We start from the raw sequence: 24,592 nt of genomic DNA, 5'->3' as shown, positions 1-24,592 counted from the left end.
GGCAGTAAACTAAGAAAGCTTGTTAATTGCTCTTTTTAGTTCTTGAGCTCAAATTTAGTTCTTTGAACCAGTTCAGTGAATCTATCTCTGATGTTCTTCAGAAAAGTACATTGTGGTATCCTGACCAAATTCTTTCATAACGTTCTCAATTATTCCTGATTTACAGTGTACCAGAGTAATTGCGTGGATCCCACGCAGATGGGGTGAATCAGAGGGATGCACATTGAGATCCAGGCAGTTGGTGAGGCCGTGGGCAGAAGATGGAGGAGGCAGTTTGGGAGAAAGGTCAGAAATTTTTATCAAGGTAACGGTCTGACTGCCTGTACTTCTTTATCTCATGCTACCCTCAACCTGCTATTTTGGAATTCCTTCATCTCAGTATTTTCTGAGCTTAACCTGTAATTTGGTTGCACCTGCATACATATATTGAAGGTGGGAGTTGAAGCAAATATGTCAGATCAAATGACATGGCCTTGGGCTTTGCCATGAACTAAGGATAGGTTTGCCATAGTAAAAAGCCTGTTACATTTTAAAGCAAAATAATTACTGACAAGAGATTCTGGTTAAAGACTCATGACCACTTTTTTTGGCCCAAAGTATTGTATAGACATTTAAATAATATTTACCTTATTGATCCCCTCGAGCAAGGTACAGTGCTTGAGCCCCTTCGGACTCCAGATTCTGCACAGCAGAGACCATACAAGTTTAATCCTTGTCATAGTTTGTAACACAGGAAATACAATAGTCTGCATCCTTACATGCCCGTTGTCTAATGATAATGCAGGTATGCATATGGGTTTCTCAATCCTTGTATAAACTTATTGAGATGTTGAAAGAAACTTAAAGGGGGGTTCTACTTAGAACTAGATACTGCAATTTTAGCAGGCAGATGTGTTTTTTTGTGGGTTAGGCATGACTGGAGATAAGAACACCTAATCTGCAGCTGACATCGAATTCACTCTGATTAGGAAGAAGGGTGTCCTCCTCAGCACAGCAAGCACAGCAGCAGATCCCACTGAGGGCAAAGTGGAGAGGCTGCAGTCAATGACATCGGGGCTTGACATGGAACAGCAGATATCACCTCTGGCTAAAAATAAATTCTCATCTTTCTGCAGTGAAATAGAATTTCTAGAGGGCATTGTCTGTCATTGTTCACTTTCACCCAGATGAAAACAAAGGAAATAAAATAATGAGACGGCTCTGTCTTACACAACATTCTCTACTGTTACGTCTCTGTCTCCCACAGCACTCTACTTTCTCTGCTAGGTTCTGTTCCATTACAGTGGCAACCCAAACGCACAGAAAGTTCATGGTTTAGGATTTATTGTGTAGGTTAAGGGGAATTTCAGTTAACAGTAATTCAAGTAGAAATACTCAGAATAGACTTCTTCAATCAGGGATCCTAATAAATGCCCAGAAGGCCTGCCACACTGCTGCTGCCAGCCTCAATCCCAAGGCACTTAACGCCAGCCCTGTGGGTCAGTGAACCCAGTTCCCTCATTACCTGGCCAGAGACTCTCTGCTCCACAAGCCAGCCTCCTGCCCCAGAGCACTCAGCTATACTTGCTTTGTGGGCTGGGGAGTCTACCACTTTGTCTTGCTTTGGTGCCTGGTGCTGTTGCTCCTCTTCTGTTGTTCCTCCACACTCACAGCTGTCTTCTGGCTCAAGAAGGTCCACTCTGCAGGGATATCAGAAATCAAGGAAGCACTCTCTTCCCAGCTCTTGCTGGAGTGAGATTCCCCCGCCCCTTCCTTCTCAGATGGCTCATTTTATACACAGCTGGATGGCAATCACAATGAACCCTGTGAAAATGCACTCAACTGAATCCCATCAGATATTCCCTCACTTGCTCTTACTCAGATGCAGCAGGAAACCATCTTTTGGTGGGAGTTAGAGAGTAAGGCTACAGGAGCCACATTAAAAAATTTGACGCCCTGTAGGGGGTATTGGGTTAACTGGTATCACATTTATATTTTCACTTTGTTCATAGTTCTACTAAACAGTCTCATTTATATTTAAGCCTGTTAACAAGAGTCCTTCTCTATGGTTGAAGGATACAAGTGTCTTAAGAGGGCTCAAAACAGTTCTCTAAGAGTTCCTGAAGGAAGATCAGAAACTGTTAAAATTCTGAAGCAACCAGTCAGTAGTAAAATAAAGACCCGAAGTGGGCAGAAAAGAAAATGTCTGGTGAGAAAAATTCTGGTGAAACTTGGGGAATCCCGGTGGCTAAATGTAGTAGGCACTAGAGAAAAATGTCTTGTGATTCAGTTTTGGAAGTATTCTCTCTTTCTATTGACTAATCAATCTCATCATTTCAGTTGGATTATTTAGGAACATGAAGTAAACGGTCCATAACTTCAACCCAAATTTAGTTTAGCATATTTTTCAGAAGGAAATAGAAATATCAGTTTAGAACCCTATTTCTTTTTATAATTAAAACCCAAAGTTAGGTTTATTTAATAATCTTGTGAAAGCATAACTTTCCCTATTATTTTGAAAACATTGTTCCTGAAATGTTATGGAACATGGAAAATGAATAGCCAACTAGGACTCTTTCCACTGAATTGGGTGGTTAACTCTGAATGACGTTACAAGATTTTTTTTTACAGAGAGGTCTGTAAATAAATAATTTTCATTTTTAGAGATTGTATTTAACTATCAAATTAGCAGCATCATTAGGTCCCCCACGCTTATTTGGATTGCTGCCTTTAAAAAGAAAAAATTACCCAGTGCCTCCAAGGCCATGAACAACTTTTTGTACTATATCCCAGAACACAGGATAAAATATAGGTATCTGCTTTACCAGCCTCATTCCCTCCCCATCATTCATTCCAGCACACTGGCCTAGAGCATTTATTTTACATACAAGGGATACCTTAAAAACAAACAAACACACCAGCATTGCGCTAGGCAAAGCAGAGCTTTCTTTGTGCGCATATTTTTCTCTAGGCAAGCAACGAACAACTCGCTTTGAGTTGGTGCACCCAGTGGTTATCACCTGGGAAGGTTCTCTTTGGTCACAGTGAATTTTTTCACAAAAGCTGTTTCTTTCAAACCTTGTTTTTTGTGTGTGTGTGTGTGTGGTTGATTTAAGAGAAAAGCATGAGGCTGTGAAATTTTGTTTCCTGCTCAGGAAAAATGCTGCAGAATCTGTTGTGATGTTGACACAGCTGACAAGGACAGCACGATGGGAAAAAGTCAAATGTATGAGTGGTGTTCTCATTTCAAAAAAAGGTGAAATGTTGAATGATGATCAACCTTGTTCTGGATGGACAAAAATACTAACTCGTAGTGCATTTGAAGTAGTTCGTAGTTCCACCAAGTCAGACTGTTACCCAAGCTTTCTATTTATAGGTTGAAAAGATAGTGTAACAGTGTTCAACAATACAGGCCTGATTTGTGGCAGACGGGAAACTGGTTTTGCCACTACAACAATACACTTGCTCATACAGTCATCTCAGTGCACCAGATTTGGGGCTAAAAACAGCATGTCTCTCTTGCCCCACACACCTTACTCAACTGACTCACTCTGTGTGACTTCTTTTTGTTTCTGTGAATGAGGAATACGAAAGGAAAGCGATTTGATGACATAGAAGAAAATGAGGGAGGTGCTGTCAGCCATCCCAACAGATTAGTTTGAAAGATGTTTCCAAAAATGGAATTGCAGATTTGACAACTGTATCAAGTGTAATGGAGAATACTTTGAAAGTGATAACGTTGTTTGTAAAATAAATAAATAAATAAATACCTAGCTTTGAAGAAAAAACAATTCCAGGTTATGTTTGGCTACACCCCGATATAGTCTATTTACTTTCTGTAATAAATATACCAGAAAATGAAATCTTGATTTCAACAAGTATTAAATATTTTATATTAATAAAATGATTCTATACCCTTGTTCACTAAAAGTTTCAAGCATATATCCTATATACTCTTTCATACCTAGCCGTCAAAAAAGAAGGGTAATAAATACTGACGTAGTTAACTAATTTTCATGAAATGAAAAATGTAAAGAGAAAAGTGCCCTTATTCATATGCAATGATAGCAAAGGGGAATGATCCAAAGTCCCATGATAATTTTTCCTTTGTTTTATAAAATAAAGGCAGAGATAGGAGAATAAGGTAGAACACTTTCAATAAAGCACTTAAACATAAAATATAAAATGCTTTCGTAAGTGTTAGTAAAAGAAACGAAAGGCTGGCTTATTTATTGTTCAGTAGGAAAAATGTGTAATTATGAAATATATGAACTGGTTTCTTTCAGAAAAATCCACAGCATCACTTCTAATTCTAGCCATCTTTATTTGCAGATGTTAGGCAATGATGCAGGCAAGCATGGCACCTTACAAGCACGTGTACACTGTTTAATACTCGATGTTACAATAGCATCATTGGTACGGAAATCCACTCTAAGTGCATTTCTTGTTGACACTGGGTCAGAAATACAGTGACAGAAACAAAAAACATGTATAACATGTACATTCTTAAGTAACTCTAGTTCAAGATAAGAATTAATTTCTGAATTAGATAAGTAGTTTTTTGAATTATATCCATAAAACTCAACCATTTGGTGGAAAACAGAAAGTCTATTTTAATATTCTGTTTTTTCTTCAAGCAAGCTCAGTGACAATTTCGCATCTGAATTTCATACTAGCACCTTTTTTTCTTCTGATACTTTTGAAACGTTTGGATATTTTCATTCTCTCTACCGTTTTCTGTGCTACCGTCACTTTCGCTGGTCTGCCTCTTTCGTTTAGCCCTCTGGTACAGGTCAGAGTCACTTGGTGGTGGGTGAGTCCACCCATGTAAACTGGGTCCGGCCTCTGGCTCTGGACCTCCGTGCACTGAAGAAGACACAGGAGTGCTATTGGGAAGTGGTAGGGTGGTCATCTCATAGCAATGAAGCTGAAGCACTGGATTATTCCACTGCTGTGGGGAAGAAAGACATCTCATCTATAAAAGTAAGCCTGCAGATTAAAATAATACAAGGCTAACAGTTGGCATGCATTAGATCAATATCTCCTGACTAAATTATCTGTATAGTAGAGATATGATCATTTTCTTAAATAGCTAACATAAAGATTCAAGGTAAGGTGTACCTTACCACAAAATGGATTACCATATAGGTCAGTACTTTCTACTAAATGAAATGAAATGAAAGCTATGTATATAATTTTAAATCTTCTAGCCGTTTCTAGTTGTTACCAAGTTAATTCTGAGGAAAAGTAAAAAGAAAAAATGTTAAACAGTAAATTTTCATTTATTCCATTAAATCCAAAATGTTAACACGTAATCAATATAAAAAATTTAGTAATGATATTCAATATTAGTTTTGTTTGTTACATTAAATTTTGAGTGTATTTTATTCTTATAGCACATTCCAACTTTAACTCTAATTTTATTGAAAATAAAACTCACCAACCAAACCCACTATGATAGAGTCAATTCTGACTCACAGGGACCCCATCGGACGAAATAGAACAGCTCCTTTTCCAAGAGTAGACATCACTGTTTCTCTTCCACAGGGGCACCGAGTGGGTTTGAACTGTCAACCTTGTTTTTAGGAACCCAACACTTAACTGAATGTATAGTTCATAACACTTAGAGAAGGAAAAGTTGACTGACATGGCCAAGTTGATCCAAGCAACACAAATATGCTGGTATCTGTAAAATTTACACCTCACCATCAAAAGAGCCTTTATTTTGTTCTCTTATCTGTCATCAATACTGTGCATAATTTTGGTTGTCTTTGTTAAAACCCTTTGACCTCACTTATAATAATAATAATTAGGAGAAAGAGTAACAAGGTTCCTTTTAAATAATAAGCACAGTAATTAAGATTTTGAAGCCAGGACTATATTTTGAAAAGTCTGTGGAAATCATGCAGTGTACTCAGTAGATTGAGAACTTCTGTATAGGTTTGCCTTTAATTAAAAAATAATCCAATATATTAAAATGCATGTCTCCAGTGACAATGGCATAGTGGTTACCTGCTGGGCTGTTAATGTCAAGGTCAGCAGTTGAAAACCACTAGCCATCTGAGGCAAAGATGAAGCTTTCCACTTCCATAAAGTTACAGTTTCAGATACACACAGGAGCAGTTCTCCCTTGTCCTACAGGGTTGCTATGAACCATAATCGACTCTGTGACAAGGGGTGTGAAGATAATACATTGTTTATTAGTAATTATATTACATAAGAATCACTAAAACTTCCCTGCATTCCCATGGCTGCCCCTCCTCTATTGATGTGCTGACTGCCCCTGTTGTGCTGGGAGTCCAGTTGACTGTGGAGGCAGAACACCCAGTGGGAGAATGCTCTGGGAAACTCTGGCCTTTTCTGGGGTTTAGATTAGATGAACAAATGTTTCAAAACCTAAGTGCATATCAAACTTACCACACTGGGAGAGAGAAAATATTCTTGCGGTAAAGCAGCATTGCTACCTGGAAAGAATGGCGTGGATACTGGAGATCTGCCCAAAGCTTCTCCATTTCTTGGGTGAGATAAAAGGTAAAATAACATTTTAGTTAAAAGATAAAAGAAACAATAAGCTGCTAAAAGCCATACATCCAATGTCCTTAATTTAAAGAAAAAAAGCTGCTCTGTGATACTGGGACGAGAGGAAGTCAAAGGAAATAGAGGAAAGAGCTAGGAGGCAAAAGACATTTTTAGAGGTCTAAATGAAGGCAGGCACATATGCAAATATATTTATGAGGATGGGGAAATAAATCTATGTGTATACATTTATAGGTTTATTATTAAAATAGCAGAAGGACATTGGGACTCCACCCAAGTACTCCCTCAATGCAGGAATACTTTCTTCTATTAAATTGGCACTCTATGATGCTCACCTTCCTGACACAACCACTGAAGACAAAGTGGGTGAATAAGCAAATGTGATGAAGAAAGCTGATGGTTTCCGGCTATCAAAAGATATAGCATCTGGGGTCTTAAAGACTTGAAGATAAACAAGTGGACATCTAGCTCAAAAGCAACAAAGCCCACATGGAAGAAGCACAGCAACCTGTGTGATCACGAGGTGCCGAAAGGATCAGTTATCAGGCATCATCAGAACAAAAAATCCTATCATAGTGAATGAAGGGGGGGGTGCATAGTGGAGGCCCAAAGCCCATTTGTAGGCCACTGGACACCCCCTTACAGAAGGGTCTTGGGGAGGAGACAAGTCAGTCAGGGTGTGATGTAGCAATGATGAAACATACCACTTTCCTCTAGTTGCTAAATGTTTCCCACACACACACGGTCATGATCCCAAGTATACCTTACAAATATGGCTAGACCAGAGGATGTACACTGGTACAGATAGGAACTGGAAACACAGGGAACCCAAGGCGGATGATCCCTTCAGGACAAGTGGTGTGAGTGGCAATACTGGGAGGGTACATGGATGGTGGGTTGGAAAGGGGGGACTGATAACAAGGATCTACATGTGACCTCCTCCCTGGGAGATGGACAACAGAGAATTTGGTGAAGGAAGACGTCGGACAGGGAAAGATATGACAAAATAATAATTTATAAATTATCCAGGGCTCATGAGGGAGGCGGGAGCAGGGAGGGAGGGAAAAAATGAGGAGCTGATGCCAGGGGCTTAGGTGGAGAGAAAATGTTTTGAGAATGATGAGGGCAATGAATGTACAAATGTGCTGTACACAATTGATTTATGTAAAGATTGTGATGAGTTGTATGAGCCCCTAATAAAACAATTTTTTAAAAAGCTGCTCTGCTAAAGTTCGGCTATGGTGAATTTAAAACCTCATCACCTCACACATACACAAATAATTAGTTACTATGCTGATAACTATGTAGTTTTATATAGCAGTGCCTTAAGTTCTAAATATTAAATCTTCAATATTTAGAGTTGTCTTTGGCAGACAGGCAGATGTTATAGCCATTTTAGATTTGTATTAAGGATAAAAAACCACTTCAAATTTATTGAGCAAAGACAGTAACTACCAGCAGTATAGTTCATCATCTATCTTCTATAAAAAGGGTAAGAAATTTCCTCCAATTACCTTTGAAGTCATGTTTACTGGTAAACTAAAAACCATGCTTTTTTCATAAATGATGAAACTTAATGGTGTCAACATAAAGAAGTTTCCTGATGGCATCCACACATTAATTAACAAAAAGGGATTATTTAACCTCAAAACTAGTATCCCAAATTTCAGGTTTGCTTCTACAAAGATGCTAAGACATCTTTTTCAATGTTACAAGTGCTGCTAGGTTCATCAACTAGTCTTTAATAGTTGACGTGCTCCATTTGCTGCTGTATTTAGTTTCATGGCTATCCCAGGGACAAGGGAGCAAAGCACAGTCCCTTGACATCCCGCTACTCAGTAGGGATGGTGCTGTCATAACCCACAGCGTTCGCACGGGCTGATTTCCAGCAGTCGATCAGCAGGCTTTCCTTGCTGGTATGCCTTAGTTTGGAAGTTTCACTAAAGCCTGGTCAGCAAAATACTCGCTCACTACCATGGAGTCAATGCTGATTCCATGCCACTCCCGTGGGTTTCCAAGGCTCTAACTGTTTACAGGAGTAGAACACCCAGTCTTTCTCCTGGCGGGGCTGTCGACCATGCAGATCACAGCTCAGTACATAACCACTACGCCCACAGGGCTCAGGGCAACACGAACGCCTCTACTGACAAAAGAGTGTTGGCTGCACATGAAGACCAACTTGGCCTCTGACAGGCAAGATGAGAATTCAACCACAGGACATCTTGTTGTTGTGAGGTGCCAGAGTCCCTTCTGACTCATACTCACCCTCTATGTACAACAGAATGAAATACTACCTGCTCCGCCCCTTCTTTACCATTTTTATTATGCTTGCGCCCATTGTTGTAGCCACTGTGTCAGCCCCCAGGTGTCAGGGGGTCTGGACAACCTAGTAGACCACAGCCCCTCACTTTGGGTGCAGTGGGTGAGGCATCAGGCTAATTACAAGGTCAGCGGTTAAAAACCAGCATCTGCTCCATGGAGACGAGGCCTTTCCCTATAAAGAGTTGGTCTCAGAAACCCACAGGGGCAATTCGGTCCTGCCCTCCAGGATCACTGTGAGTTGGAGTGCACACGAGGGCAGTGGGTTGGGTGTAGTTTGAAGTGAGGAACCATTCAGGGGTCCTGGTGGTGTACTGATTATGGGCTGGGCTGCTAACTACCAGGTCAGCAACTGGAAACCACCAGCAATTCTGTGGGAGAAACATGGGGCTTTCTACCCTCATCAGGAGTTCCAGTCTCGGAGTGCCCACAGGGGCACTTCCAGCCTGTCCTGTAAGGTTGCTATGAGTCGGAATTAACTTGGTGGCTACAAATTTGATTTCTTTTTGTTTTTGGTATGAGTATTCCATAATTTAAATGCTACTACTACTCATCCTTAGAACAGTAAGTGTAAAGTGGGGAAAAGTATAATTTGCACAGACAGATGCAAAATGAGGGAGAATAACAAGAAGCAAAGAGAGGGGCAGATTCCATCTATAAGCGGGCAAGGTTCAAACATGGAAGTCACTGAGAGAGTACCTTTCCTAAAGAAAAAAAAAAATACCAAGACAGGCGCCCAGTGTTATAGCCCTGAGGCCCCTAGCTGTTGATCAGAATGTCCCACGCCTTCAAACGAGCAGCTTCTATCATATAATGTAGTCATTTCTTAGATGCTAAGTTGAAAAGTAATTGGGGAATAAGACACGCAGGAGGAAAACATTTTCAGTCAAAAGATTAGAAGAGAGAATCCAAGGACAACAGAACATGTGTGAGGAAAGGGATGCTGAAGAAACAGGAGAGTGAATGAAAGGCAGAATGAGGTTACTCAGTGTGCACGATCTACCGCCATAGCTGTGGTGGCAGATTAGCACGCTGATGGAAATAACAGCAGCTCTCTACAATAACTATGTTTCTGATTTTTAGGGCAGAGTAGTCTGCACAGGGACATACATCAATTGGGAATGATTTAATCAAAGCTGAGGGAATAAGAGACAGTAAGTACAAGGGAGTCCATTTCGCAGGAAGACCAGCGGCTAGGTTATCACATGGGCACCACCTTTATTTGTCAGTCACTTCTAGAACATCATCATTAACCTAGTCTATTTCTTTTATAACACAACAAATACAAAAATAAGGTAATACCAGTAAAATATAAAGGATTGAACACTTAAATTGAATCTTCTACCATAGACTCCGTGCTTTAGATTGTTTAGCCAATGTAAGTAGGGATCATCGTTTTGTCAGCTTCTACATCTTTTTTCTCCCCAACCCCTAGTGGTATTTTGTTATTTTCTAGTCCTAAAGAAAAACAAGTATGTTTTTCATCTCAAATGAGACAAAAAGATGAAGTTTCGTATGTATGACGTGAATCATAATTCTTCGTCAACACAGATGTAAACCTATCCCCCACCCCCATTTTCATTTTTTAAGCTAACATCTACTGAATATTTTATGTGTCAAGTACATTAAGTACCTGGCATTTATTTTACAATTTGAGCCTCCAAATAGCCTTCTGAAATATTATCATTGTAGAGATAGGCACAGAAGACGTCATTTCACCATGGTCACAGGGTGATGAAGTGGCTAATCGAAGTTTAGCCATCTGAATTCAAGACCTATTTTGTTAGCTTCTCCCGATCTTACTGGTGCGGAAACACTGGGCAGGGTGCTGTTGTGAAGCAGGAGGTGTTCTATTTTGGGGGGCATATCTTCATCATCCCATTCAATGTAAAGAATCTTCATTCCAGATGGAACCTTGTGAAGTCCACATCCATAAACAAAGTCAAATCAGGACAGGCCATCCATAAAGTCTGCAGCAACATGCACCAGTTCACGGGCTCTAATATCATCTCTTCCTCTGGTCAGGTTCCGATCAACTCAATGTGGGCTGCCTCACTTAGCCTCACCAGAGTGTCCACTGGTCACCTTGCCTTTAGACCATGGCCCCATTACAAATTCTGGCTAGGCCATGAACTTCAGACCAGTCAACCCACTCTCATCTTCTCCTCTAGTTCCTTGTAAACCAGGTCCATGGGTGTCAGTGGCCAAACTCAACCTGTCTCCTTATTGCTGCATTTCTCCCACTTCCACTCAACAAGTAGATCCAGGTGGTCACCTAACAAGCATTTTCAGCCTGCCCACAAGCTTCCTTTAACACTCAGTCCTAGAGAGTTTTCTTCATGGTTCCAGTTTTTTTCCCCGCTTCTGACGAAAACCACTAGTTCAAGATTTCAAAAAAAAGTCCAGAGTTCCTCTTTCTTCAATCTGTCAATCTTGCACTCAGGCAGGACTCTTGGACTGCAAATGTCCTGAGTACTCCAAAGCACTGGGTGGGGGCTTATCCTTTCAGAGCATTTGCAGGAGTATCCAAAACCCATCTAAAGATCAAATTAGTGGCTCAAGGCAAGTGGGCTTACAAACTTTCTATTTTTATACTCCTCAAAAATCATTTCTATAAATCCTTATATCCACAATATTAAGCAGAAGAAATCAGTATAAACAAAGCAGATCAGATACTAAACTCCATTCTTAAAACAGTCTAGTTCAACCCTTATTGAGCTTAACTAAATCCTTATCTAAACTGTTCTACTTATACACAAATATGGGATTAGGCCTCTGAGAGTATCAAGCCAGACCCAGGCTCTCTGTGAGTCATTTTGACCTTCTGTCAAAAGCCATTTATCTTAAGCAGCATGTTTCTGAGAAATTCAAATGATGATTTCTATCTGTGAGCTTAAAATATACATTAATAACATTCATTGTCACCATTTCAAACAGGAATAACCAAAGACTACAACCAAACAAAATAATCAAAGTTTTGACATCCCATATTGTTTCCAGAAAACAACCCAGTAAACTGCATGGACATACCTGACCTCCGGTTAGCTAAAGAAGAAAAACTGCCATGAGGGAGAGGTCAAACAAACATCTACTGTCCATCTTTAAGATTTGTTTCTCCAGTACCCCACTCGTGGTACCATAATTCTGTTAACATTAAGAGTGTAGGTGTGGAGGCTAGCCTATCAATCCAATCATAGCCAATGAGGCTTCTGTGTGGGCACAGCCTTCTGAGAATTCTGGGAAATGCATTATTTCCTCATTGGAGGCAAGAGAGACATGCTCTCACTATTACACTCCCTGGGAGACATTGCAGCTGACAAGACACATGGAACTACACGAGTGCCCTGAGGTGGAGAACCAGTGCTCGGAAGCCGGAGAAGCCACATAGAGAGCCCTGCCAGCACTGAGATGTTTACAATGCCACTGGATCCAAAGACTTTCTAACTCCTGGTCTGTGGTCATCCTAGTGTCATTGCGTGTGTTTCATGAGTCTGAAGAGGACTTGATAGATTAGTATTGGACATATGGGCTAATATTGGACTTATGGGCTTAGGCTAGACTGGGTTGGGATGTACAATTACGCTTTATATAAACCTCTCTCTTACACACATGAGTTCCTATGGATTTGTTTCTCTAGTTTGCCTAGACTGACACAATACATATGAATGTATCTAGTCATTTTACTATGTAAATACTTATTTCTCATGGTTAAAAAAACAAGCTCATTCATGTTATCCTGTAATGTATGTAACCAGGTTTAAGAATAGTCCAGAATGTATAAAAGAAATCTTGCACAAGAACATTTTTTTTGCCTTATTTTAGTGAAAACTATTTTACTTACCTGTAGGTATGTGAATTTATCTTAACACAGTTCTCAAAACATTGACTAGTTGGTTCAACAGTGTGATACTTCCCTTAAAAAGAAGAAGAACAAATTACTTTCTGTTATACGTTTTTAGTATTTCAACATTAAACCACAAAATAACCTAAAACTGAAAGGGACAGAATATTCACATAAGGTGTCATCTTAAAAGTATTTTAAATACCTTAAAATGCCATCCTCATATAAGATATATGTATAAATATTTGACCTCTCACGTATTCTTCAAAGTACATTTAGTGCATTTACATTCTATAGATGAATGTGTTCATCTAGCCCCCTCTACACCCAACATAGGTGACCATCGGAGTTATCTGCCTCCAGTATAGAGGCCTGAGTGTTCTAAACTGCATCGACAAGCCAGTGTAATTTTACTTAGCATGCTGAGAAGCTGGCTAGGATGCGTCAGAACAGAACACATTCCGGCCAACTGTGCAAGTCTGCTCCAGATAGCTGGAGAGTACGTGAGAATACGCTGCAATAAGTTTTCTCTGTAAAAGGTATTTAAAACAAAACAATCGTTCTCAAGATAAGCAATTTTCTTTTGCAACAAGGTATTGTTTCTTACTATTATTATTATTATTTTAGTTCATCAAGAGAGATGAACAAACCAAACAAAGCTGGTGCATTAGTAAGCCTAACAGCATTTAGAGGAGGAAACAAGAACTACTGCCAGGACTACACCAGGGCCTCTATTAGTCCCCCAAACATGAAAAGTCTTTGGATATCTAATCATAGGCAATCAGTCTCTGACATACAGTCAGGATAAGGTGTGTTGAGGCCATCTATCTTCTGTATTATCTTCTACCACAAGCAAGGGCCACTGGACGCTTTTGCAGGCTTAGACCCAAGGGAACAGTGTCCAGGTTAGTTTCCCTAGGAGAGAGACTAATGTGCCCATCCTAGTTTTCAAACAGATGCTTGATACCAAACTTCAGCAGTGACACAAAATCAGGGATTACAGGGAAAGTAGTAATCTTGTTATTTACAAGCTAGAGTTTAAAGTCCTCCATTCATTCAGAATTTCTAGGAGTCAATAGAAACACTCACAGATAATGTGCAGGTGGCACTAAAAGAGAACACAGGACATGTCAACATAGAAAAGATGCTATATGGTTGGCAAGGTAATTTGCAAACTAATTAATTCCATAAATTATGGGATAATGGGCCAGACATCTATTCAGACAGACATTAAGAGACCATAAGGTCTTAAATTATACGTAACATGCTTACATTTCTGAAAGTATCAACTAAAAATCACACACGTTATAAAATAGTTTCACATCATAATGGTGGTTCACAAGTAGCAGGACCTACCAAATCGATATTGCACAGTTATTGGCTTTCCATACAAACGGATTCCGTTCAGCAAAGCTATGGCATAAGACACTGATTCTCGGTGCTTAAAGCAGACAAATCCAAAAGACTTTGGCTTGCCTTTTCGGCTTTTGCATAGAGTCACTTTGGTTAATGGCCCAGCCTATAAAGAAATGTAAACATTATTTTCTCATAAATCCAAAGACTTTTCTTATAAGCAAATTCAGTTTTAGATGGGGAACAATGCTGTTACTACATCTCTTCAAATAATGCATTTTCTTAACAATAAACATAATTCTCAGTTTCTTGGTGTTTTCTAAGCTGACAAAGAAGCATGTATAGTGTTATAAATAGAAAATTAGAGATAACATTTTCAAGTATTAAAAGGAAAGTTTTACCACTTTTATTTTAAATTTTACAGACCAAGTAATAGCATATAAATCTAAGATTAACTTATTACTTTGTCTCAATATATAACAGTCTATAATAAAAAATTAAAAAACCAGAAATGACAAAATTCAATACTGATTTGAGATACCTGCAAACAAGCTGAAATGATATCCTAAGCTATTTTTTTATATTAATAAGATTCAAAATCCTTACAAGGGAAAGTAAACGTATCATGTCTGTTGATCTAGTAATCTCAAGTATTCCCAACGAGGGGAATATTCTTACGATGCTAAAGTAGGTGTATTGTTTATAAGTGAAAAAGCTACAAAGCCTCTACATATAATAAACCACCACTTGTCTATGAGTCTGTCTGACTGTGGTAGCTTATGTGTTGCTCTGATTCTGGAAGCTATGCCTCTGGTCTTTCAAAGGTCAGCAGAATCACCCAAAGTGAACAGGTCCCAGCGGAGCTTCCAGGCTAAGAACAGATTACAAAGATGTTAAGTTTCTGGAAGTTTCCAGAAGGCCTCTGGCATAGAACAAAAGGCCTGGGCACCAAGTAAACAGGCACCTTGGCTGCACTAATCCAATTCCATCTTTCAAACAGAAGCAAAAGTAACTCATTACCAAAGGGCTTTAAAATCTCAAAGCCACAGAAGGGTAGATGGGACTGATTCGCGCACCTGTGTGGTGAAACACAGCTAAGGTTCGATCGTGGTGCAGGTGTAAAGCATGGGGAGTGCTTATCACCTGAAAAGCGGGCAGTGGCAGGGCTGGTCTCAGAACCCAAGGCCCAAGTGTCCTCACTGGAGTCCGGACTCAGGTGTGGGGGTGGGAGCGCTTGGTCCTGGTCCAGCCGCAAAGCTCTGCAGTGGGGGTGACCATGGGGGCGCACCCTCCGCCACTCCATTGCCCAGCCGCTCCCAGGGTCACAGGTACGTCAAGGCTAACGCCCTCTGGGCTTAGAGCGCGCGGGGGTGGAGGGGCCCTGGCGCCCAGAGGTGCAGTGGCCCCGCCCCAAGGCTGCGCCCCGGCCCGACGCGCCCCGCCCCGGCAACGCCCCCGCCCCCGTCGTACCTGGAGAAACAACTCATACAGAATCTCTTCGCGAACCCGGGCCTCTAAATTCCCCACGAACAGGGTCCGGTGCACCTCCTCCTCCGGATACGGGAACATCCCTGCGGCCTCCGCCCTAGGATGGAGCTGGCGCTGCGAACCCGCCAACTCTTTTTCCGCGCGGGCGCCGGCGCGGGCGAGGGCGCGTGGATGTCACCGGGATTGCGCGTCGGGGGAGGGGCCGAGCCCCGGGCCACGCCCACGTCCCGCGGGACCGCCCCCGTTGGCGCTGGAGCGTGGGAGAGTGGGCCACGCGAACAGGGGCACGTGTCCCTCAGGGACTCTTGCCCTCCATTGTGGTGCCCCCTCTGGTTTCCAGAAGGATTGATACCGGATTGGTCAGGGAACACTTTAAGGAAAATGATAATGAGGATGGAGCATTGGTTAAGCGTTTGGCTGGGATCTGCAAGGTCAGAAGTTCCAAACCACCTGCCACTCCGCTGGCAAAGAGGAGGCTGTTTACTCCCATAAAGAGTTACTTACGGACTCCGAAACTACCAGGGGCAGCTCTGTCCTATGAGTCTGTATCCATTCCATGCAGTGTTGGTTTCTGTCTGAAATGTACTATAGGAACTCCCAGGTGGTGCGGGAAGATTAATTTGTCTCCAAAGGAAATTGATAAAATCATTTGAAATAAAAAATAATCAAATCATTTGTTAAAGTTTTCTGAAAGGAAGCGTGAATGCGCACATGTATGCGTTTGGATACATTTTCCTGGAATTATCTTTGGATAATTAATTTGGATACACTAGAGTACTAGAATTTAAGTTTACTCTGGTGGAGCTCCCTGGGGAAGGTGAGGAAGAAGGCCACAGAGATTGTGGGTCCAGGGCTATAAAGGCCTTTGAACATCAAAGCCAGTAAGGAAGAGGACGACTGATTTTGAGGATGGACATTTGTACTGTTGGTTCTGTATTCTGTGGCGGCAATGCTGAATAGCAGCAATGCATTATGAGAGAATAGAATTGCTCCAAAGGACTTCCTACACTGTAATATTGAAGGGACAGATTCCTGGGTTTGGGTTTTTTTTTTCTCCTATGTAAGAGGGCTGCTGGTGGGTTCTTGCCCCCCATCTTTTCGTTATTAGCCAGGAGCTGAGGCACTGTGCTACTGAGCTCCTTATTAATTTGTAGGAGGTTCACGTGGAGTACTTGCACCCTGTGTACCCGGATAAAGAGTTGAGACTTAACCACAGTAGATTTTTAAAAATCCTAAGAACAATGAAGAGAATTGAAAGGAAGGAGGAATAAACCTTTCTCAGAAACTCAATACTTTAATAAATCTGTAAATGATTTTCCTTCTTTTTCCATTAAATCATTCACTCTGTTTCTGCCTCTGTCCTTCTCCATGCTTTCCTGTTCCTCACCTTCTCCTCCTCCTTACTCTCTTCTTCTCTATCTGCATTATCATTCTCTTTAGTTCTCCATCTTGGATGTGTGATTTACATAATGTTCACTGTCGCCCATGTACACATGCACACTGTAGTATGTGGATTAGGGATCAACTAGGATAAAACCACTCTGTTTTTAGTTCATCATTTGAATGATTAAATTGCTGAACCAACTGGAGCAAACAGGCATTTGGACATTTGGAAAAACAATGAGGAAATATTAGGCAAAAATACACTTTGAACCTAGGGACAGAGATGGAATGACTCCGTCTGCAAGCATCAAAAATGGGAATTTAGTTATAAGGGCAAGGCAGATTAAGTTTCAAATTATGCCAGTGTTGAGCACTGTGTTAGGAATAAAATGGGAAGAGGGAAAATCAACCGAGATAAAATTATCCCTGTGGTTGATAGGTACTATTGAATCAATTTCAACCCATAGTGGCCTCATGATACCACAGAACTTCTTCTGAATATTTTCTTGCCTGTGTTCTTCACCAAAGCATATTTTTAGCAATTTCTTCCATAGAGCCTTGTTACAGTCACCAAACTGAAAGCAACCTCCCTGCCATCAAGACTGATAGCAATCTTGTGTGACAGATGAAAATGGCCCATGGATTTCCGAAACTGAAACCATTTGCAGGAGTAGAAAGCCTCAGTTTATGATATGTGCGATATTCTTCATCAACACCATAACTCAAAAGCAGCGAGTCTTCTTCCGGCTTCCCTAGGCATTGTCCAGTTTTCCTCAGTTGAGATTGAGGCAGGCTTGGGTCAGGGGCACCTTAGTCTTTTACATGAAATCCTTATTCTTCAACATTTTAAAGAGGTCTTTGCAGCAGATTTGCTCAATGCCTCAGGTCATTTTAATTCTTAACAGCTTATTTCAGCTGAAGTTGAAAAAAAATCAAACAATCCCATAGAGCCTAAATAAAACAGAGTATAGCCCACAACATCTCAAGAACAGACGGACACTGACAAGCAAAGACAAGAGGAGTTATGGAAAACACATCACAAATGAAGAATATTAAAGGTCACTAAGAACACAGGAAGAAAATAAAATACAGAAGTGGATGTCAGAACAAAAGAGTGAGATTTGATCTAGATCTTAAAGTAGCTACAACAAATGGAAGAAATGGTGGAGTGACCGAACTGAAGAAGAATTTCAAGTATATCTCAAAAAGACACTGGTCAAGTATTGTAATTGTACATAATGTGCATACAGATTGAGCTCGAAAGCCAAAGAATAAGAACATACTCAACATACTATAAACTGAAAGATATGAAAGATGAGTCAAGCCTCAATCTGAATATTGGAATATTCTATGTGTAAAATATTGAATGAAGAAAGCATCAAAAGCAAATGGGAGGAATACACAGACACTGGCAAAAATGGTTGGCATTCAACCATTTAAAGAAATAGAATAAGATCAAGAACCAATGATTTTGAAGGAAAGTGCACTGGAGGTATTAGCAAAAACAACTACTACAACAAAATGCTCCAGGAATTGACAGAGTACAAATGGAAATGTTTCAAAAAGTTGATGAAAATACAAGAAACATCCACTCTTCTATTGCGAAGAAATTAGAAGATCCAAGAGATTGTGGAAATTAGAGAGTACAATCATTAATGCAAAGAAAGTTTTGTTGAAAGTGATACACTATATCAAATTCAACAGCTACCACAACAGAAGAGGTGGGAACAGGGTCTCATTTCTGAAAGAAATAATGATTTGAATCAAACAAAGACTGACCCCTTTTACTATGGATTGTACCTAAATGTAAAGAGATCAACGAAAGAAATAAAAATAGGGTCCTATTCTGGAAAAAAAATACTAAATGTATAACAGTGTAACATAGGATTAAGTACTTCAGAATAATGAGTCCTATAACCACATGAATAGACAAAAATAAGAGTGTGATAATTGGAAATATTCGGGAAGGTCAGTGAATAAATGAACAATTATTTTTTTTGCCACATTCTTTGAATCTAAGAAGCGTTATAACTGTACTTCTGAGACAAATGTATTTGTTCTTCTGGCAGTCTGCAGTACTTTCAATATTTTCATCAATACCATACTTCAAATGCATGAGTTCTTCTTATGTCTTTCTTATTCAATGTCCAACTTTGACATCCATATTAGGGTGTAGAAAATATCAAGTCACGCTGTAGCCCTCAAAGTGACATCCTTGCTCATCAGTACTTCATAGAGGTGTTGTGCAGTGCTCATTTGATTTTTTGACGGCTTCTTTCATGAGAATTGATAGTATGATTCCATCCTTGACAGCTTCAATCTATTCTCCAATTATCATGAGGAAATAGGTTTGTTCAGTTTTGAGGATTTGGGTTTCTTTACACTAAGTTGCATGCTGAAGGCTGCAGGCTTTGATCTTGGTCAGCAAGTGCTTCAATTCCTCCTTGTTCAGCAAGCGGTGCGGTGTCATATGCATATTGCAGGTAGTTATTAAGCCTACCTACAATCCTGAGGCCATGTTCTTCATAATACAGGCCAGCTTCTTGGATCTTTTTAGGGGGGGCATACAGATTGAATTAATATGGTGAGAGGATACAACCCTGAAACCTACCTTTCTTTACATTAAACCATGCGGTATTCCTTTGTTCGGTTAGCGTGATTGTTTCTTGGTCTATGTCTGGATTGCATAAATAGACCCCAACACATTCTACCTTCTCATTCTTCAAAACTGTATCTACAGTTCGCTATGAGCCACACAACTGAATGCCTTTGCATAGTCAATATAACAGAAGTGAACATATTTCTGGTATTCTTGGCTTTCACAAAGATCCATTTGATGTCAGCAATGATCGGTAATCCTCTGCCAAGTCCTCTGCGTCTGACTTGAATTTCTTGAAGCTCCATGATGATATCCTGGGGCAACAGATGTGAATCATCATCGGCACAATTGAACTGCCATGTGCTGTTAACGATATTACTTCTATAATTTCTGCATCATCTCTTTGGGAAAGGTATGACATGGATCTATTCCAGTTGGTTGGCCAGGTAGACATTTTCCAAATGCCTTGACACAGATGAGAGAGTGCTTCCAGCGCTTCACCAGCTGAAACCTTTCAATTGCTGTGCCATCCTTTCCTGGAAGCTTGATTTCCCCTAATGCCTTCAGTACAGCTTGAACAGCATCATTCGTTCTTTGTTTTGTTTCCACAAGTTTTAATTGTATAATAGTTTGAGTGTCTTCGGTTGTTTGTTTACTGAAACTAGCTTGTGAGTCACGAAAATAATTTAAGTGTTCAAGCGTTACTTTCCTGCCTCATAGAAACATCCAGACTAATGTTTAGGTCTAATGGGTAAGGAATCTGGAAGGTTTTGAAGACTGTCTTTACTAACATAAAATTTATTCTTTTTATTACAGCTTTTTTACCTTTTATCTGTGGAATATAAAACATATAAAGAAACATATACTACATGTAATTGCACAGGTCATCTCATCAAAACAATGATGGTATCCCAGGAACACCCCCCCCCCCACCATGTGTGTGACACTCGCATTCTTTCATTCTTGTTTCCCCTCCCCTTCCCATTATTCTTCCCCCCTTCCTCTTCCACTTCCTCCTTCTTCCTCCTGCTCCTCTTCTTCTTCCTCTTCTTCCTACCAATCATTCTCCCTCCTTACCTCTAAGTCCCTTCCCTCTCCCCATCCTCCCCAGTCCTGGCCTCCTGGTAGTCTTCAAAGTCTTTTCTGTTGGTGTGAAACTGTTTTGTTGTTGGTGGTTTGCTTTATAATAATGATTCTATGAAATATTTCTTTCTGAGATTGACTAACTTTGGTGCGCATAACATCCTCCAATTTTGCCCATGCCATGTTGTGTTTGATAGTTTCACATTATGTTTTAAGGATTCATAATATTGCCTGTGTGTTTGTAACAAAGTTTCCTTATGAATTTTGATTATTTCCACAGGCAGAGGTTCTGATTATTTCCGTAATTTTGTTCTATTACAGAAGTTGCTGTAATGTACATGGGTGTAAATATGCCTAATCATGTTTGTTTTTTATTTCTTTGGGGTATATACAAACAGAGAGATTACAGAATCTTGATTTATTTCTATTTCTATATGTTTAAAGAAGCACCATACTGTTTTCCATAGTGGTTGTACAATTGGACAATCCCACCAGCAATTTATGAGTATTCCCATCTCCACAGCTTCTCCACCATTTGTATTTTCTGGGGTATTTTTGTTTTATTTTGCTTTTGAATTTTGCTAGGATTGTCAGTGTGAGGTAGTATCTCATTGTTATTTCACTTTGCATTTCTCTTATGGTTAATGAATGTGAACATTTCTTCATATGATTTTTGGCTACCTGGATGTCATCTTTAGTGAATTGTCTATTCCTGTCTTAGGACCACTTTTTTTTACATTGGATTATTTGTGGCTTTCTTATTAAGGTGTTGTAGTTTTCTATGTATTTTTGAAACTAGACCTTTACCTGATATATTATTGCTATTTTTTCAATTCTGAGTCCTCTATATTCTTTTGATGAAGTATGCTGATGTACATACATACATTTCAGGAAGTCACAGTCCTCTAATTGGTTTTCTGTAATGTGGGTGTTTTTCATTTTGCTTTTTGGTGCGTTTATGCCTTTTATTAGAGTCCTTAATTTTGTCCCTATTTGTGTCAGGGATGTTTATGATTTTAGATATTATATTTAGATTATATTTCAATATTTAACTCATCTTGGCTTCCTTTTTTGTGAATGGTGTTAGATATGATCCCATTTTATTCATTTTCAGGTAGCAATCATTTGTTTTCCAGTACATTTATTGAAAGGTTATCTCTTCCCTCTCTTAATGTATTTTATTCCTTTGTTAAATATCAGGCATCTGTAGGTGCTTGGATATATTTCTGCATTTTCTGTTCTAATTCATTCCTCTATATACCTATCCCTATATCAATACTATCAGAGTAAACCAGCCCCTGACAGCAATCATGGGTCTGTATTGTATGACTATCATATTGTATGACTATCATATGTAAAGATTATAGTAAAGTCATAGAGAATAAGAGAAATTGAAGAGAGAGTAAAATAAAGGAGTCAGGCACATTTTACTGAATGTCCATGGTCTCAGCAGTCAGGTCAGAGCAGGAGGAGAGGAGAGATTTATTTCTAACCAAGACATATTTATGCTTGTGGGTGTGCAACCCTCTCCCCCTCTCCGCGCCCCCGATTACAAATAATGATATATGTCATAGGAAGGGGTAGTACCATAGGCAATACAACAATGGGAGTGGAACGATATATGAGCGTCCATGCAATAGGAAGAGGAGGGACTAGGGGTACACATGTGACAAGATGGGTGATCCTAGATCCAGGATGGCAGCCTAGCCTTGGTTGTCACTGAGTTGGAGGCCTGACTTATTCTGAGCTCTCCAGGAAACACAATCCACTGTTCTTAGCAGAAGGAGTGAGTCCCACCTATGGTGGGATGAGCAATAGTGTCTGATTGCTCTGGATGGCTGAATGCCTTCAGAGAAATAGCTTCTAAGCAGCTTGCTTCAGAGTGGGCTACAATCATTTACCATTAGTTGCAAGCAGTGTCATTGGTCTGACATATATTTGGGGGAGACACACTGCAGAAAAGCCTTTTATTATCCTACACAATACCAAATTATGTTGATTATTGTGGCTGTATAGAAGTTTTGTGATAAGTGTTGTACAAGGCCCCAATAAAATGATTGTTTTAAAAAAAGTTTTGAAATCCGGCAGTAAAAGGCCCTTTGCTTTGTTTTTGCTTTTATAGTGTTTTATTTATCCCTTCCAGATAAAGTTGGTGATTGGTTTTTCTATTTCTTTGAAGAATTATGCTCAAGGTTGGATTAGATTACTATTGAATGTATATAGTGTTTTTGGTAATAGTGACATTTTCACTATATGAAGTCTTCTCATTCACAAGCATGGAACATTAACTAGGTAAATCTATTTTGATTTTTAGTAGAAGTTTTTGCAGTTTTCTGGGTATGTCTTTTGTTTTATTGGTTAGACTCATTATTGAGTATTTTACCTTTTGAATAATTACTGTAAATGCTTTTGTTCTTTTCATTTCCTTTGATGGAGTCCTCTTCTTTAAGATGCAAGAATATAGTTGATTTTTGTGTACTGCTGATAGCCTTCTACATCGCCATTTCTTTCAATTAGTTCCAGCAATGCTTTAATTGAATGCTATCTATAGTATTGTCATCTGAAAATAAGGAGAATTGTATTTCCTCTGTGCCATTCAACAAAATAAGTCACTGATTTTGTATCATGCCATCTCCAGCATCATTTCTGTCGCCAATGCCATACTTCCTTTTCTTGTTGTTTCCAACTTCCTCATTCTAATTTCTAATCATTATCAATGCATCTTGATTGCATTTTTGTCAATTTCAGAATGGAGAAATTGGTAGAATTCTTCCATTTCTTTATCACCAGTTTTAGTAGTTGGTGTGTAAATTCAAATAGTTTTATTAGCTGGATTTTTTGTATGTGTAAGAGACCCTATCACAGACAGTATTGCACACCAAGATAGTTCTTCGAATGTTCTTCTGATGAAGAAGATGATGCCACTCCTCTTGAATTTTTCATTTCTGGTTGAGTAAACATATGATTGTCCTATTCAAAGGGATCAATATCAATTCCTTTCTGCTCACAAATGCCTAGGACATTTATCTCTATGTGTTCCACTCCATTTTTGATGACTTCAAATTTTCTAAGATTCATAACTTGTACATTCCCTTTCTGACTATTAATCCATGTGTACAGCAGTTTCTTAGCACCTTGAATAATGCCCTATGAGAAAATGAAGATCCTAAAGCCTGTATTCCTTCTGTGTCATTACAACCACCGCTAGTTTGAGAAGCAGCTCGTCCTTGGTGTTATTTTTATTGCCTTCTGGCCTATATCAGACAATGTTTCACTACTGTCCTAAGTTGTTCCAGGTCTAATCTTTCATAAACAGACAGCCATTTCCTTCTTCACAGTCTGTTCTCAATTTGGGGGCTCCACTGAAATCTATTTGCCTTGAGTGACCCTTTGGCATTTGAAATACGAGTGGCATAGCTTTAATATCATAGCAATGTGAAAACCACCATAATATGAAAAAGTGCTGAACAAGTGGTGGTTTCGTTCCCCTTAGGTCTATTATTTGGCTGAACACTGAGTGATAGTGATGAAATCAGTTCTAGGCATGAAGGGTCATTCAAAGCCATAGTCTTAGGACTCCAAGGCTGTCTCACTAGTAAACCTTATTCTTTTTATGATTTTGGGTTTTACTCTACACCATCCACCTCCCCTTTTCTATACTTTCAAATGTGATCCTTTTAAAAGCAGTTGGGCACCATCTAATTCTTTGTGTTCTCAGAGATGTAGAGACAGGTGTTTACATAGTCCATTAGCTCAATGGACTAATTATTTCCATATGTCTTTAGATTTCCATCATCTTTCTTTTCTTTGGATGGGGAGTAAGTAAGGCTGAGTTTTCTAAAAACATTCTATTTATACATTAACTTTTTAGAAAAATTTTGGATATATATATATTCCCTAAGGAAATTTATATTGAAGAAGTAGCCCACACCAGTAAAACAAGTATATGGGCCCAAGCAGGAGCATAGCAGGGCACTGACCACCATTCCCTGGGTTCATGGCTTATATGA

At 39.6% G+C, this 24,592-nt stretch overlaps 1 protein-coding gene across 1 annotated transcript; it reads right to left on the bottom strand.

Moving 5' to 3' along the window:
- Positions 1 to 4,283: 4,283 nt before the first annotated feature.
- RBM11 (RNA binding motif protein 11) lies at positions 4,284 to 15,641 on the bottom strand. Its single transcript, XM_075543450.1, has 5 exons — positions 15,500 to 15,641; positions 14,033 to 14,195; positions 12,677 to 12,749; positions 6,397 to 6,493; positions 4,284 to 4,930 (listed from the first exon to the last, which is right to left on the bottom strand). Exons 1-5 carry the CDS (start codon positions 15,596 to 15,598, stop codon positions 4,652 to 4,654), a joined length of 711 nt encoding a protein of 236 aa, XP_075399565.1. The 5' UTR covers positions 15,599 to 15,641; the 3' UTR covers positions 4,284 to 4,651.
- Positions 15,642 to 24,592: the final 8,951 nt, after the last annotated feature.

Source organism: Tenrec ecaudatus, chromosome 2 (assembly GCF_050624435.1).
Source record: "Tenrec ecaudatus isolate mTenEca1 chromosome 2, mTenEca1.hap1, whole genome shotgun sequence".
Taxonomy (NCBI): domain Eukaryota; kingdom Metazoa; phylum Chordata; class Mammalia; order Afrosoricida; family Tenrecidae; genus Tenrec; species Tenrec ecaudatus.
This window is presented reverse-complemented; position numbering and strand designations above follow the sequence as displayed.

Bases quoted from the DNA above. Each gene is read 5' to 3' on its own strand.
- RBM11 (XM_075543450.1), bottom strand. From the start codon at position 15,598: ATGTTCCCGTATCCGGAGGAGGAGGTGCACCGGACCCTGTTCGTGGGG. The intron at 6,494-12,676 runs GTAAGTAAAATA...ATCTCACCCAAG, and splicing joins ATAAATTCACATACCTACAG to AAATGGAGAAGCTTTGGGCA. The intron at 4,931-6,396 runs GTAAGTTTGATA...TCTTCCCCACAG, and splicing joins ATTTTCTCTCTCCCAGTGTG to CAGTGGAATAATCCAGTGCT.